Raw genomic sequence first — 17,686 nt, forward strand, 5'->3', positions numbered from 1 at the left:
CCAACTGCCTCACACGAGCCTGTTGTGAATCTTCATCTCTGATACTATGAATAAAATTCCATCGAAAAATCTCTGGAAAGTCTAGTGGAAGTTAAATTACATTACAAAAGGTCAGTCGTCACATGCTCTTGCGTGCACCTTTGGAGAAACTTATTCTTATGGTGCAAACGCGTCAAAATACAGATGATTGCCAAAGAAAATTATCAAAGACAAAAACAAATTCCAAATTGGTTAGTGAATCTCTGCCCAGACAACTCTTGCAGGTAAATGGCAGGCAGGTTGGGAACCACTGCTCGAGACTGACTAGCACAGGGGTAATACTGTTGCAATTCTTGGTTCATAAAAAACCCTTAATGTGTCATGCAAGTTCATTCAAGAGTTACCAACATGAAGAAACATACTTTTCTCCAGAGGAAGCAAGATCAACATCTTCCACAAAATTCACATTCAAAGGAGAGCCAGGAGGATATTCAAACTTGTGCAGTTTCTCCTTTGCATAGATAGCAGATGCTGGGTTGTTATAGCGGATGTAGCCAAGCCCTGAAATGGAGAGAACAAATAAATAAATAACCGAACATCTCAAAATGATCCATAATTGAACCCAATAAAAATAGCCCACAGTTTCTGAGAAGATTTTTTAGATTACTTCTATTTGAGAAACCCGCCTTTGGAGCAAAGCTCCCTTTCAACCCCTTTAAATGGGTGGATCTGGATGGGTAGTACAACCCTATGAGACCTTACTGTCCTGATGCATTGAACCAATTTTGGTCCATAATCGCTCAGGAAGTTGTGAAAAAGATAGTTTCGTGAAAATGAGGGATTCAGGGAGGGAGCCCATGGCCCCCTTTCTGGGGGAGGTACGGCCATGAAGAGCACAAATTAAGGTTAGGGCATGGTCGGTCCTGATGCATTGTGGCAAGTTTGGACTTGATTTGTCTAATGGTGTCTGAGAACATTTTTGAAAGAAATTCCAATATTTGGGGCAAAACCCTCTTTTTACCCTCTCATAGAAGATGCATACAGATGGGGAGCACAACCCCATGAGACCTTGCTGTCCTGATGCATCATACCAAATTTGGTCCATAATCGCTCAGGAAGTTTGTGAAATGTTTTAATCAAATGTTAATGGCCGTACGTACACCGGCACCCATTCTATGACGTTATTTTGGCAAAATAACCCAACTCGAGTGAAGTCCATGGCGCACCATCACAAATCCCTACGAATGACCTAATATCAAATCAAGAGTGAATTTTTTTTTTTGCCATTTTAACCTATGACCCGAAGTCCCCATCTTCTGGGGCACGAACTAGGGGTCAAATCAAACTAGAACGACGCTCTTCGACATCTCAACGTCGACCGATATGCCTCTGCCCACATTATTCCATCATTATACATACTTGTACCAAGTTTGATTTAAATCCCTTCAGTTGTTCTCTCAAGTTATCACATTTTTACCTGACATGACCTTTGACCTCTTGATGCCAGAATCCAATCAGTTCATCTTTGCGTCATATATAATTGTACCAAATTTGTTCAAATTCCTATGGCAACATAATTTTTTACTTAACATGACCTCTGTCCTTTGACCTCTTGTCCCCAACATCTAATCAGTTCATCTTTTCATCATTATACATACCTGTACCAAGTTTGACTTGGATCCCTTCAGCCGTACTTAAGTTATCGTGGGAAGGAAAGCCTATCACGGACAAACGGACAGAGCCGGACGAACCACCTTTAGAGGACCTCTAACCACAGAGCCGGATGAACAACCCGAAAACATAATGCCTACGGCAATGTCAACAGCAGAGGCATAAAAACCCAATAAATATGCTTGCAAAACTACTACATTATACAAACAGAAAATACTTTGATGCTCAAATAAATAAAATGTAAGACAGAAAATGCAAGACCAAATTGATCCGCAATATGTAGGTGTTAATGAACATCCTGGATTTCACAAATTCAGGGCTCCAATATGTTCCGGCAAGGATAGGAGAGAACTTCCAAGGTCAATCATCATATTGTTTATGGGGTCTGCAACTCGTGGAGGATTATGATTGGACCAAGTCTTTCATAAGCCAGCTGGCCAGGCCTTATGCTCCACTGGATGTTATGGCAGGAATCAGGTGCGTGGTGAGGATGCCGACATAAATGTCACCCGGTCTTCATAAATAGACACAATGAGTTCTTTAACTTCCACCAGCAATTAATGCTTACACATGGATCCCCATCTTATTGTCAGCAGTGCCATGCATGCATAGTGTCATATCGAGAAGTTTATGATCAGATTGAGAATCATATGCAGACAACTCAAAGGTAAGTGCACTCACTTTGTGTGGTTTTGTTGCACTACAGCGGAAAAAACTATATATAGAGGGGGAAAAATGAGAAATGAATGAAATAAGGAAAGCAAGAGAAGGGTGAAAGTTTTGGGACATTCAGGGAGTGTGGGAGGGAGGGAGGGAGGGAGGGAGGGAGGTGTAAGAAATTGTGAAGGGTAACTAATGCGACTATATAACGGAGAGCTGACCAAACTTTTCATTCAAGTTAGCCACCATAGATACAAAGCACATTGACCTTTTACTTACTGCAGCCATTGAATATATCCTTCTGGGCATCACAGAAATCCAATCCAGGTATTAGTCTGAAAATCGAGGTGAGCTGCTCTCGAGTGATGCTTGCATTCATAGCCACAGAGAGACACCTTGTGAAACCCGGCAAGTGATTTGATAATTGGTTGGATGAGGGAGGTGCTGCATGTCGTCTGTCAAACTCACCTGTAAATGCAGAATTCTGGCCTAGAGACACAGCAGGGGCAAATTATATATTAGCGACATAGCATAGACAATTGTGATTGGTCAACTCTTTTAAAGATATATAATGGGGGAAAAAAGGAGAGAAATACTCGAGTTAATTTCCAAAATACAGTGGGGAATACGAAATTAGGCACCAAAGTTGTAATGGTGCTCAACTCAAAAATGTGTGAACAATGGTACACATGAGTCGGGGCTCAGGCTTCGGTACAGGCTGGCTCCATTTTACTGAGTGACAATGCCGTAAATTACTGTAAAATTGCAGACCCTCCTGTCTCAGACACACTTGTTACGAGCTTTGTGGAATGATTTGAGGTTGTCTTCAGTTGGATTTGCCTTCCAGGAGGCAAATTTTGTAAATTTTATAAATTTCAATTTTATAAATTAGAGCCGTCTCCCTTGACAAATCACGTGCCTTCGATATGATCTGGCACCCAGCTCTGCTCACCAAACTCTCCTCCTATGGTATCCATGGAAATCTCCACGCATGGCTGGCGGACTTCCTCTCTAGTCGTAGTCAACGTGTGGCCATGAATGGGGTTCTCTCATCTCCTCTCCTGTTCAGGCTGGAGTTCCCCAAGGCAGTGTTCTGGGCCCTGTGCTTTTTCTGGTCTTCATCAATGATCTCTCCGACTCTCTTGAAAATCCTCTCTATCTCTTTGCTGATGACTCCACTCTCTGCCACTCCATTCCTCATCCCTCAGATCGGCAGTCTGCAGCCTCCTCACTCTCTGCAGACCTGGACAAAATCACAGAATGGGCAAACAAGTGGAACATGTCTTTCAATCCAGACAAATCTCACACTCTTACGATGTCTCTCCGAAAAGACCGACTGGACAACCCTCCCATCCACTTTCTGAATAATCCTCTCCAAGAAGTTCTGTCACTCAAGCTTTTGGGTCTCACTATCTGCCATGATCTTTCCTGGGAAAACCACATTTCAAATCTGGCCTCCAAAGCCAGTCGCCGACTGTGCATCCTCCGTCGTGCCAAGTCCTTCCTTGGCACACCTGAGCTCCTCACCACATATAAGGCTTTCATTTGCAGCTCAATGGAATACTGCTCTCCCCTCTGGGCTGGTGCTCCTGCCTCACACCTAGCTCGTCTTCACGCTGTTGAAACCAAAGCGTTCAGAATCATTGGAATCTCCCGCGATGAAGCTACCTCTGAGGGCCTTTCACTTACTCTTGTGAAAGGTTGGTGGTCTTTGTCTTCCACCGACTCCTCTCCGGCCTTGCTCCTCCAGCTCTCTCTGGGCTCTGTCCCTCAAATATTCCTACAGCTCGCACAAGATCTGCCTGCAACCCTCTTATGGTTAAACTGCCAAAATCAAGGCTCTCTGCTCACCTTCACTCCTTCATTCCTCTTTTCTCCCGCCTCTGGAACAAACTCCCTCACTCTCTTCAATCCCGCTCCTCCCTCCAGGTCTTTAAAACAGCTGTTCACCACCATCTCTTATGTGAAGAAACCCCATCCAAAACCTTGATCTTTTCTACCCCCGCTAATTTCACCCCAAATCCACTTTTTTGAAATACCAACTTCTTTCCTGGAAGTCCTTGGTGTCCTTGTGTTTATACTTCTCCCACACCCCCCCCCCCCCCCAAGCCCACTCCCTCCAACACATTCCCGATGTCCCTGCTCTCAAATGTTGAGTTTATGTGCTTCGCCTTCTCTCCCCATCTTGTCTACCGCTCCCCTTTTTATATACTTTGTTTGTCTGTTTGATTTGTTTGTGTGATAAATGTTAGCTCTTTCACGAGCCTCGATTCTGTATACAAAAAAAAAAATACAAAAATAAAGACCCTCATGACATACATTTAACAAATACTGAAATTCTTCATAGGATTTCAGGGGAACAAAAGACCTCTGATACTATATGTATAGTTGGACCTCAATATTCGCTGGTTCCGCGTATTCGCGGTTCATATGTGATGTGCTTCTGCATTCGAGCATTCATGAAATATATATATATATATATATATATATATATATATATATATATATATATATATATATACACTTCTCCCACACCCCCCCTATATATATATATATATATATATATATATATATATATATATATATATATATATATATATATATATATATATAAACATATCAGGACTGGTCTGCTATATCCTCCACCACCAATATCAATTCAGTCTGTGAATTCTTCTGCAGAAACCTGCTCTCTCTCTTATGCACAGATTCATCCCACTCTCTTCAATTAACCTATCCATCCTCAGACTGAATCCTGTGGTGAAACAGCTGCTTTAAAACAACTTGCATTCTCCTCCTGGAAGGCAAATCCAACTGAAGACGACCTCAAATCATTCCACAAAGCTCGTAACGAGTGTATCTAATCTCTCGAGAGCCAGAAAACAACATCTGTCCAATCTCAAGAATGAGCTTTCAAACTTGTCTCCCTCCTCTAAAACCTGGTGATGCCTTGCCAAGACTTGAACCCTCTGCATTCTTCGTGCTTTGTCACCCTCGGGTATCTGCAGGACACACTGTCCACCAGCAACCCCGTCCTAGTGAAACTGTCTAAATCCAGAACCACCGCTCACCATTCATTTATTCCCTTTTTTTTCATGAGAAGTATTATGATGTAAATCCTGAAGCATCATTGCATTATGTTTTAAATACAATTCCTCCATGATATGGTTTGCAAAAAAAAAAAAAAGCTGTGGTCGAAGTAGTTTCTTCTTCTTCTCCAAAAATAAAGCTTAAAATCATTGACAGGATGTTTGTGGCAATGTCTAAGCAATCTCACCAATATAAAGCTTACTCCTCGAACCGTCAAACATTGAGATCTTGTTTTGTCTTTTGAAAACCACTCATTAAAAATAATAATGAAAAAAATTAACTGCAATAGGAAAGTATGCTACAAACATAATCATGAAAAAAAAAAAACTAAATTAAATATACGTGGGAATGTTAAAAGAATTTACCAAAAGGAGCTGGCATGGGTTTTGGCCCCAAATTCTGCACATTCTGCATGGCACCACCTTGGAAGCGGCCATCGTGGCCGAAGTTGTCACGCGAGCCTTGTGCAGGATGGTGCCATTCACTTTGAGGACCCTGGTTGGTGCGGTATTTAGGTTCGGCCAAAATAGCTCTGAATCCTGACAGGAGAGGGACATGGCAAAGTGGGGTTGGGGTGGGATATTGGGAGTGGAACATCACACAACATAAAAAAAGTAATGAACAAGAGGTACTAAGAAAAAGCATAAATTGTTCAGCAAAAGGAGGGGGTATGAGTTTTTGGCCTAGATTCTGCACACTGCCAAGCATGACGCCACATGCACACTTTGTGGGCGTTAACATAGTAAAGTAAAAAGGCAGCACAAGGATGGATCATTTGCAAATGTCTGGAGTTGAAGTTTGTGGATCTAATGGAAAACAAAACCTGCTCTTGCATTTTACAAATAAATATAACAGGCCCACAGTTGATATATGGCAAACATATATCTCTCGCAAATATGGCATATATGGCAAACATATATCTCTCGCAAATATGGCATATATGGCAAACATATATCTCTCGCAAATATGGCATATATGGCAAACATATATCTCTCGCAAATATGGCATATATGGCAAACATAGATCTCTCGCAAATATGGCATATATGGCAAACATATATCTCTCGCAAATATGGCATATATGGCAAACATATATCTCTCGCAAATATGGCATATATGGCAAACATATATCGCTCGCAAATATGGCATATATGGCAAACATATATCTCTCGCAAATATGGCAAACATATATATATATATATAAATGTTAGCTCTTTCACGATATATATATCTCTGCTCGTGTGCAATACAAAATTTGCACACTATGTTATAAATCATAGTGTGGAACGGGACCTCACTATCTCTCCGATTTGCTCACTCTCTATGAACCTCGGCGACGGCTTCGTTCAAGCGAAGACTATGACCTGAGAGCCGCCGCGCACCAGCACCAAGTCGTTTGGCGAGAAATCCTTTTCCTTTGCTGCACCTCTGCTCTGGAATGACTTGCCTTACTCTGTTCGACATGTTGACTCTCTTCCTGCCTTTAAAACCTCCCTCAAAACCTATCTGTTTCACAAGTCTTTCAAAGTCGAAGTCCTGTTTTCCCTTTGGTTTGAGGTGGGACAGAGATCGAGAGTAAGTCTGTGTACATGTGCGGGGGAGGGAGGGGAGGAGGGGGTGTACACATCTGTGGGTTTTGAATGGGGAGGGAGAGGAATAGGGCAAGAGTGAAGGTGTGTCTGTGTGTGTGTATGTTTGTGTATGTGTGTGCGGTGTGTGTGCGGTGTGTGTGTGTGTTCGCATGATAATGTAAAGCGCCATGAGGGCCGTTTACTCTGCTTGATGGGGCTATATAAGACTCCTTTGTTATTATTATTATTATTATTATTAAACAAACGAAAGACGTATATTATGAAACCTTAGGTGTGAATTTTTAAATTAATACTGTGACAAATATTTTTCTGGAGGCTGGTGTTGGCTAAATGGTTGGCTTAAGATCTTAGAGAATCTTGAGTTTGAGCCCCTGTCGTGCTGTTACATAACACCAGGTGAGTCGACTCAGCCTGTCATCCTTCTGAGGTCGACAAAACGAGTTCCGGCTTACTGGGGTGATAAGACTTTCGAGTATCCTGCGTTGGAGTGGTGACCCGTCCAGGATTGTATTCCTTAGCCAATGAAACTTCGACAGCCCGATGCGCTTCACAGCATGAAAGGAATGGTTGTTATGAATATTTTTCTGGAGTTGGAGCTCTGATACATACACAAGGTGGCCCTGCTTCTCAAATTTGATCAAAGCAAACACTGAAACCCCAATAGCGGTTAAATATTTCAGCAACACCAGGAATTGCCAAGACATTGGGTGTATGAGCACCTGGGGAGGGTAATGGAACCTTTGATGGAGGAAATGCCATCAGAAGGCAGATTAATTCAAAGACTTGGGCCAAAATTTCCCCTTTGGCCCACCTCCCAAAAAAGGTTGGATCACTTGGGGCAGTCATAAAAATAATCCATATTATAAAAGGAGCCACGTCTGTTTGTCGTGTTATAACTTGAGAACGGATTAATGGATTTCAATAAATCTAACTACAGTGGATTCGGGAAACTCCCGTGAGTGTTTGCAATCCAATTTTTTTTTATCCCTGCACGGAGAGCAAGATCTCCCAGGAATTATTTTTTTTCTCCCAGGAATCATGAACCATAGGTTAGCCATAGCAGCAAAGATTGGCATTACCGTCAGCGAAGCGACGGGTCTTATATTCTAGTAATCTTAATATAATGAAGCAAACATGGATATGACTGAAACTCTAAAATTGATGTGGCGGAAATAGCACCACCTTTGCAGGTAGTCAGTATTACAAATAATCTTCCTTTTTCAGTTCATTTTAGGATATGAAGTATATGTTGTGATTAATAAAAAATTCTTCCAAAAATGAAAAAAAAATTATAAAGTGCATTTCCAAGACTGCGCCACAGCATACTGCCCACCGTAGGTGGCCCAAGAAGGATAATACTGTATCAGTAAAGGTAGTAGGTAGTGGTAGTCATAAGACATGAAAGACTACATGAACAGCTGAATTTAATTGTTGGTTCCCCCCCCCATAAAAAGGGCAAGCTTTGACATCTTATTCCTTACTCTTGTGTCTACAATGGCAATCAATTACATTTGGAATCGAAAAAACAACGAAACAAACGATCTGCATTCTGTAACTACCCAAGTTTTAAAGGAAACTTACTTCTGTCAGAATCTTCTATGGCCAAAGCAGCCTGAGATGGCCTCATGTATCGGACGTAGCCATAACCTTTGCCTTCTCCAGTGGCCTTATCTCTTTGAATCCTGCAATATTCAATGTCACCAAATTCCTGAAAGAAAAAAAACAAAAAAAAAAACATTACATCAGAGCAACTTGAATGTGAGTTAAATAAAACCTCACCACAATGAAAAACGATGGGATGAGTGGGAATAGCAAGCACTATGCCGTCATACAACTAGTCTCCATCAGCTTAGTAAATAAACAACATTCCTATTTGTGAAACCCACTAATTGTAATGTTTAAAGTGGCTAAATAATAAATGGGGGTATTTTCTTTTTATTATACAATGTCAAGGCTCGTGGAGGAGCTACAACAAAGAACAGATCAGGACATAAAGGAACAAAAGGAGAAGAAGGCGGCTGGGGAGTACACACCAACAGCAGGGATGAGGGATAAAATAGGATTCCATGACCGGGAGGATACTCAAACAAGAACGATACTGTCGACCAAGATGATGGATTCCATGACCTTGGTGATGATAGGAAGCAAGCTGATAGATCTACAGTTGAGGATTGGTTTTTGTTCCTCATTTATGTAATTCACCAAAGCTGGCCAACTTCCAAGTAATGCTCGAGAAACGTTCATATAAAGGGGCGTCCTACATCTGGCAAATAAAATACATTTACTTGCATTTTTTACAAGCTATGGAATTGTCCCTTCCTTTCTAGAGGTTGTTTTTATTTTTTATTTTAAATATACACAAGATCAAGGCTCTTGAAAGAGCTAACATTAATGACAAAAAACACAAACGGACACACAAGACGAAATAAAGTGAGTGGGAGACAAGATGGGGACAAAGGAGGAAGCACAGAAGTACAACATTTGAGAGCAGGGACATCGGGAGATCTGTGGGAGAGGAGGGCTTGGTGGGGAGGAGGCATGGGAAGGGAGGGTAGGGGGTGGGAGAGGTTAAAAAAACACGTGGACACAGCAAGGACTTCCAGGAAAGAAATTGGTATTTCAAAAAAGTGGATCTGGGGTGAATTCATGGGGGTAGAAAAGATAAAGGTTTTGGATGGGGGAAGATAAGAGATGGTGGTGAACAGCTGTTTTAAAGATCTGGAGGGATGAGTGGGATTATTTTTTTTTGTGCGTGTGTGTACAGAGTCGAGGCTCGTGAAAGAGCTAACATTTATCAAACAAACAAATCAAACAAACAAGCAAACAAAGTATATAAAAAGGGGAGCGGTCGACAAGATGGGGAGAGAAGGGGAGGAAGCACACAAACACAACATTTGAGAGAAGGGACATCAGGAGATGTTTTTAGAGGGAGAGGGCCTGGGGGGAGGCAGGATAGGTATAAAACGCAAGGACACCAAGGACTTCCAGAAAAGAAGTCAAAAGTCACCTCAAAAAAGTGGATTTGGGGTGAAATTAGCGGGGGTAGAAAAGATCAAGGTTTTGGATTGGGGAAGATAAGAGATGATGGTGGTGAACAGCCATTTTAAAGACCTGGAGGGAGGAGTGGGATTGAAGAGAGTGAGGGAGTTTGTTCCAGAGGCGGGAGAAAAGAGGAATGAAGGAGTGAAGGTGAGCAGAGTCTTGATTTTGGCAGTTTAACCATAAGAGGGTTGCAGGCAGATATTGTGCGACCTGCAGGAATATTTGGGGGACAGAGCCCAGAGAGAGCTGGGGGAGCAAGGCCGGAGAGGAGTCGGTAGAAGACGGAAAGACCACCAACCTGCCTGCGGTGATTAAGTGAAAGGCCCTCGGAGATAGCGTCATCGCGGGAGATTCCAATGATTCTGAACGCTTTGGTTTCAACAGCGTGAAGACGAGCTCGGTGCGAGGCAGGAGCACCAGCCCAGAGGGGAGAGCAGTACTCCATTGAGCTGCGGATGAAAGCCTTGTATGTGGTGAGGAGCTCAGGTGTGCCAAGGAAGGACTTCCAACGACGGAGGATGCCCAGTCGGCGACTGGCTTTGGAGGCCAGATTTGAAATGTGGTTTTCCCAGGAAAGATCATGGCAGATAGTGAGACCCAAAAGCTTGAGTGACAGAACTTCTTGGAGAGGATTATTCAGAAAGTGGATGGGAGGGTTGTCCAGTCGGTCTTTTCGGAGATACATCGTAAGAGTGTGAGATTTGTCAGGATTGAAAGACATGTTCCACTTGTTTGCCCAGTCTGTGATTTTGTCCAGGTCTGCAGAGAGTGAGGAGGCTGCAGACTGCCGATCTGAGGGATGAAGAATGGAGCGACAGAGAGTAGAGTCGTCAACAAAGAGCAAAGGATTTTCAAGAGAGTCAGAGAGATCATTGATGAAGACCAGAAAAAGCACAGGGCCCAGAACACTGCCTTGGGAAACTCCAGCCTGCACAGGAAGAGGAGATGAGAGAAACCCATTCAGGGCCACACGTTGACTACGATTAGAGAGGAGGTCCGCCAGCCATGCGTGGAGATTTCCATGGATACCATAAGAGGAGAGTTTGGTGAGCAGAGCGGGGTGCCAGACCGTATCGAAGGCACGTGATATGTCGAGGGAGACAGCTCTAATTTCCTGTTTGGCATTGAGGACCTCCATCCATTGTTGAGACAGCAGAAGCAGCATGTCCAGAGTAGAGTGACCTGGTCTGAAACCAAATTGATGATCAGAGCTCAAGCCATTGGAGAAGAGGAAAGATTTCATATCCGAAGCAATGATGGATGCCATGACTTTGCTGATAATTGGGAGAAGGCTGATTGGTCTGTAGTTGCTAGGATCTGTTTTTGCACCTTTTTTGTGCAAAGTGGTGATGTTGGCTGATTTCCAAGCAGATGGCAGTTGACCTTGAGCAAAAGAGAGGGTGAAGAGAACAGAGAGAGGGAGTGAACGAGCGGAAGAACAGGATTTTAGGACCCGTGGGCTGATGCCGTCAGATCCAATTGCAGAATCAGAGTCGAGGGTTGACAGAAACTTTTCCACCTTGTCAGGAGAGGACACGGAGTCCAGGAGCAGCTGGGTACGACTGGGATGGTGGGTACAGAGAGAGACGGGTTTGGAACACAATATTTTGAGGCAAACACAGAGTTGAGGCATTCAGCTTTTTCACTCAGGTGGAGTAGGGGGAATCTAGAGGGGAGTCGGGCCAGGCAGAAGCAAGCTGTGGAGAAGCGAGTGAGGGGATGGGAGGTGCGAGGTGAAGGTGCAAGGGGGGAGATTGCAGAAGATGGGGCGAGGTGGAAGATAGGAGAGGGTGAGGTGAGGTGAGGGGGAAGACGGGAGAGGGTGAGGAGGAAGACGGGAGAGGGTGAGGTGAGGAGGTAGAGGTGAGGAGAGAGATGGGAAAGGTTGAGGCGAGGGGAGGAGATACAAGAGGGAGGAGATGGGAGACGCGAGGGGAAGGGGCAAGTGGGGAGATGGGAGAAGGTGGGGCGAGAGGTAACATAGGAAGAGGCGGGGTGAGGTGGAAGATGGGAGGTGATGTGTGTTGAGGAAGATGGGAGAGGGTGAAGTGAGGGGCTGGAGAAAGGGAGGGCATGAAGTGGAGGGATGCTGAAGATAGGACACAGAGAAAAGAAGGGGTGGGGTTGCGAATATACGGGTATGTGGGGGAGGGTATTGACAGAGCAATTAGACGGAGTGATGTCCCTCCCAAGCATTGAGGAACATGACAGGTTTGGGAAATAAGACTTGTGAAGAAGAAGAATCAGAGGGAGTAGGAGGAAGGAGTAAGAAGCAATTCATTCAATCAGAATTTAAAGTAAGAAGCAATTCTTTCAATCAAGATTAGGCATGCAGGTATTAGGAAAAGAAAGGGATAAAGAATGAACGAAGGAGAAAATACAGGCTTAATGAGTGATTTCTTTGGAGTGAAAAAAAGATTCTTTTATTTTAAGCGAGGGGGTGGAACAAAGTGGGGAGATGGGAGAAGGTGGGGCGAGAGGTAACATAGGAAGAGGCGGGGTGAGGTGGAAGATGGGAGGTGATGTGTGTTGAGGAAGATGGGAGAGGGTGAAGTGAGGGGCTGGAGAAAGGGAGGGCATGAAGTGGAGGGATGCTGAAGATAGGACACAGAGAAAAGAAGGGGTGGGGTTGCGAATATACGGGTATGTGGGGGAGGGTATTGACAGAGCAATTAGACGGAGTGATGTCCCTCCCAAGCATTGAGGAACATGACAGGTTTGGGAAATAAGACTTGTGAAGAAGAAGAATCAGAGGGAGTAGGAGGAAGGAGTAAGAAGCAATTCATTCAATCAGAATTTAAAGTAAGAAGCAATTCTTTCAATCAAGATTAGGCATGCAGGTATTAGGAAAAGAAAGGGATAAAGAATGAACGAAGGAGAAAATACAGGCTTAATGAGTGATTTCTTTGGAGTGAAAAAAAGATTCTTTTATTTTAAGCGAGGGGGTGGAACAAAGTGGGGAGATGGGAGAAGGTGGGGCGAGAGGTAACATAGGAAGAGGCGGGGTGAGGTGGAAGATGGGAGGTGATGTGTGTTGAGGAAGATGGGAGAGGGTGAAGTGAGGGGCTGGAGAAAGGGAGGGCATGAAGTGGAGGGATGCTGAAGATAGGACACAGAGAAAAGAAGGGGTGGGGTTGCGAATATACGGGTATGTGGGGGAGGGTATTGACAGAGCAATTAGACGGAGTGATGTCCCTCCCAAGCATTGAGGAACATGACAGGTTTGGGAAATAAGACTTGTGAAGAAGAAGAATCAGAGGGAGTAGGAGGAAGGAGTAAGAAGCAATTCATTCAATCAGAATTTAAAGTAAGAAGCAATTCTTTCAATCAAGATTAGGCATGCAGGTATTAGGAAAAGAAAGGGATAAAGAATGAACGAAGGAGAAAATACAGGCTTAATGAGTGATTTCTTTGGAGTGAAAAAAAGATTCTTTTATTTTAAGCGAGGGGGTGGAACAAGAAATAGTTGAAGAAGGTGAAGGGATAACTCATGGGAGAAAAAGCTGAACGAGGAACATGGCATCAAAGCAAACAGGATTTACACAGACTAGTTGATGCTTGGGTGATTAGGCCCGATATTCAGAGGGGCACAAGTCAAACAATATGTATACCACAACAAGGTATGTTTGAACACATAAAATTGAATGAAACACAAACAGCAAGAAAGGGACGAAACGACAAAAAGATAAGACTGATCTGGTCTGGAAAACGTAGCTTGGATGAAATGGAAGGAGGAATGGCATGACAACATCCAAAGCAGGTCAGTCTAATATCATGTTCGAATATTACAATATTATTTCCACATTGATTTGTACTGTGCTGGATGAGGGGATTTGATAATTCAAGCAGACTAAAGAGTAAACATCAAATTATCTTCTCGTTTCCATTTCATAACAATCAAAACAAGACCACAAAGGGAGATAAAACATTTGACTTGGGTAATTGGGCATTCCAAAATTGGCACAGAATGCAGCTTTCCAGAATACAGGTTCAAATCCCACTCAATCTATTAATGTCGGGTACCTACCAATGTCTATGCTACGTGTCACAAACAACACAGGTAGAGAGAGAAAGAGAAAGAGAAAGAGAAAGAGAAAGAGAAAGAGAAAGAGAAAGTGAAAGAGAGAGCATGGATAAAAAAATCCCAGGGAGGACCTTCATCAAATCACTCACTGTCTTTTCACACTTAAACACAAAAACAAATTGAAACAAAAACAATTTAGACATGAAGATTATAAATTTAAGTAAATTCATTTAATTATTCATACAATCCGATTTCTGGTCAACACATACCTCGAAGTTGGATTTCAAATCTTCTTGAGTGAAAGTTTTAGGGATCATCACAAAAATGCGGGTAAGATCCTCATCTTCTACATCTCGGTGACAACTTGATGATCTTGACTGTGCAATCAGAACCTGGAGGATGGACACAGTTTACTCAATGTTGCATTTTAGAGTAAAACACCAAACAAGCAGCAAGCACAGCGATACGTTCAAATAAGAGCCGTTTTACAGAGAAGGATCTCCGACAGTGACGACCGTGGGAGGGGCCGAGGGAACGTGGGGAAGGGGTCGCAGACGGAGGAGCGGGGAAGGGGTCGCGGACGGAGGAGCGGGGAAAGGGTCGCGGACGGAGGAGCAGGGAAGGGGTCGCAGACGGAGGAGCGGGGAAGGGATCGCGGACGGAGGAGCGGGGAAGGGGTCGCGGACGGAGGAGCGGGGAAGGGGTCGCGGACGGAGGAGCGGGGAAGGGGTCGCGGACGGAGGAGCGGGGAAGGGGTCGCAGACGGAGGAGCGGGGAAGGGGTCGCAGACGGAGGAGCGGGGAAGGGGTCGCAGACGGAGGAGCGGGGAAGGGGTCGCAGACGGAGGAGCGGGGAAGTGGTCGCAGACGGAGGAGCGGGGAAGGGGTCGCAGACGGAGGAGCGGGGAGGAGCCGAGGGAACGTGGGGAAGGGGTCGCAGACGGAGGAGCGGGGAAGCGGTCGCAGACGGAGGAGCGGGGAAGGGGTCGCAGACGGAGGAGCGGGGAAGGGGTCGCAGACGGAGGAGCGGGGAAGTGGTCGCAGACGGAGGAGCGGGGAAGGGGTCGCAGACGGAGGAGCGGGGAAGGGGTCGCAGACGGAGGAGCGGGGAAGGGGTCGCAGACGGAGGAGCGGGGAAGGGGCCGCAGACGGAGGAGCGGGGAAGTGGTCGCAGACGGAGGAGCGGGGAAGTGGTCGCAGACGGAGGAGCGGGGAAGTGGTCGCAGACGGAGGAGCGGGGAAGGGGTCGCAGACGGAGGAGCGGGGAAGGGGTCGCAGACGGAGGAGCGGGGAAGGGGTCGCAGACGGAGGAGCGGGGAAGGGGTCGCAGACGGAGGAGCGGGGAAGGGGTCGCAGACGGAGGAGCGGGGAAGTGGTCGCAGACGGAGGAGCGGGGAAGGGGTCGCAGACGGAGGAGCGGGGAAGCGGTCGCAGACGGAGGAGCGGGGAAGTGGCCGCAGACGGAGGAGCGGGGAAGTGGCCGCAGACGGAGGAGCGGGGAAGTGGCCGCAGACGGAGGAGCGGGGAAGTGGTCGCAGACGGAGGAGCGGGGAAGTGGTCGCAGACGGAGGAGCGGGGAAGTGGTCGCAGACGGAGGAGCGGGGAAGTGGTCGCAGACGGAGGAGCGGGGAAGTGGTCGCAGACTGAGGAGCGGGGAAGGGGCCGCAGACGGAGGAGCGGGGAAGTGGTCGCAGAGGGAGGAGCGGGGAAGTGGTCGCAGACGGAGGAGCGGGGAAGTGGTCGCAGACGGAGGAGCGGGGAAGGGGTCGCAGACGGAGGAGCGGGGAAGGGGTCGCAGACGGAGGAGCGGGGAAGGGGTCGCAGACGGAGGAGCGGGGAAGGGGTCGCAGACGGAGGAGCGGGGAAGTGGTCGCAGACGGAGGAGCGGGGAAGGGGTCGCAGACGGAGGAGCGGGGAAGCGGTCGCAGACGGAGGAGCGGGGAAGGGGTCGCAGACGGAGGAGCGGGGAAGTGGCCGCAGACGGAGGAGCGGGGAAGTGGCCGCAGACGGAGGAGCGGGGAAGTGGTCGCAGACGGAGGAGCGGGGAAGTGGTCGCAGACGGAGGAGCGGGGAAGTGGTCGCAGACGGAGGAGCGGGGAAGTGGTCGCAGACGGAGGAGCGGGGAAGGGGTCGCAGACGGAGGAGCGGGGAAGGGGTCGCAGACGGAGGAGCGGGGAAGTGGTCGCAGACGGAGGAGCGGGGAAGGGGTCGCAGACGGAGGAGCGGGGAGGGGCCGAGGGAATGTGGGGAAGGGGTCGCAGACGGAGGAGCGGGGAAGCGGTCGCAGACGGAGGAGCGGGGAAGGGGTCGCAGACGGAGGAGCGGGGAAGGGGTCGCAGACGGAGGAGCGGGGAAGGGGTCGCAGACGGAGGAGCGGGGAAGGGGCCGCAGACGGAGGAGCGGGGAAGTGGTCGCAGACGGAGGAGCGGGGAAGTGGTCGCAGACGGAGGAGCGGGGAAGTGGTCGCAGACGGAGGAGCGGGGAAGTGGTCGCAGACGGAGGAGCGGGGAAGGGGTCGCAGACGGAGGAGCGGGGAAGGGGTCGCAGACGGAGGAGCGGGGAAGTGGTCGCAGACGGAGGAGCGGGGAAGGGGTCGCAGACGGAGGAGCGGGGAAGTGGTCGCAGACGGAGGAGCGGGGAAGGGGTCGCAGACGGAGGAGCAGGGAAGGGGTCGCAGACGGAGGAGCGGGGAAGGGGTCGCAGACGGAGGAGCGGGGAAGGGGTCGCAGACGGAGGAGCGGGGAAGGGGTCGCAGACGGAGGAGCGGGAAAGGGGTCGCAGACGGAGGAGCGGGAAAGGGGTCGCAGACGGAGGAGCGGGAAAGGGGTCGCAGACGGAGGAGCGGGGAAGGGATCGCAGACGGAGGAGCGGGGAAGGGATCGCAGACGGAGGAGCGGGGAAGTGGTCGCAGACGGAGGAGCGGGGAAGGGGTCGCAGACGGAGGAGCGGGGAAGTGGTCGCAGACGGAGGAGCGGGGAAGGGGTCGCAGACGGAGGAGCGGGGAAGGGGTCGCAGACGGAGGAGCGGGGAAGTGGTCGCAGACGGAGGAGCGGGGAAGGGGTCGCAGACGGAGGAGCGGGGAAGGGGTCGCAGACGGAGGAGCGGGGAAGGGGTCGCAGACGGAGGAGCGGGGAAGGGGTCGCAGACGGAGGAGCGGGGAAGGGGTCGCAGACGGAGGAGCGGGGAAGGGGTCGCAAACGGAAGAGCGGGGAAGGGGTCGCGGACGGAGGAGCGGGGAAAGGGTCGCGGACGGAGGAGCAGGGAAGGGGTCGCAGACGGAGGAGCGGGGAAGGGGTCGCGGACGGAGGAGCGGGGAAGGGGTCGCGGACGGAGGAGCGGGGAAGGGGTCGCGGACGGAGGAGCGGGGAAGGGGTCGCGGACGGAGGAGCGGGGAAGGGGTCGCAGACGGAGGAGCGGGGAAGGGGTCGCAGACGGAGGAGCGGGGAAGGGGTCGCAGACGGAGGAGCGGGGAAGTGGTCGCAGACGGAGGAGCGGGGAAGGGGTCGCAGACGGAGGAGCGGGGAGGAGCCGAGGGAACGTGGGGAAGGGGTCGCAGACGGAGGAGCGGGGAAGCGGTCGCAGACGGAGGAGCGGGGAAGGGGTCGCAGACGGAGGAGCGGGGAAGGGGTC

The 17,686-nt window shown here is 48.3% G+C and overlaps 1 protein-coding gene across 2 annotated transcripts in view; it reads right to left on the reverse strand.

The window, feature by feature from the left end:
* The window catches only part of RBM45 (RNA binding motif protein 45), a 46,116-nt gene that overhangs the window by 23,820 nt on the left and 4,610 nt on the right, over positions 1-17,686 (reverse strand). For both annotated transcript variants that reach the window (XM_068126177.2, XM_068126178.2), the window contains exons 2-3: positions 14,327-14,449; positions 8,573-8,699 (exon numbers count right to left, since the gene is read on the reverse strand). In XM_068126177.2, the coding sequence (XP_067982278.1) occupies positions 8,573-8,699; positions 14,327-14,449 (250 nt within the window). The remainder of the gene's footprint in view (positions 1-8,572; positions 8,700-14,326; positions 14,450-17,686) is intronic.

This window comes from Myxine glutinosa, chromosome 10 (assembly GCF_964187855.1).
Source record: "Myxine glutinosa chromosome 10, kmMyxGlut1.1, whole genome shotgun sequence".
Classification (NCBI taxonomy): Eukaryota; Metazoa; Chordata; class Myxini; order Myxiniformes; family Myxinidae; genus Myxine; species Myxine glutinosa.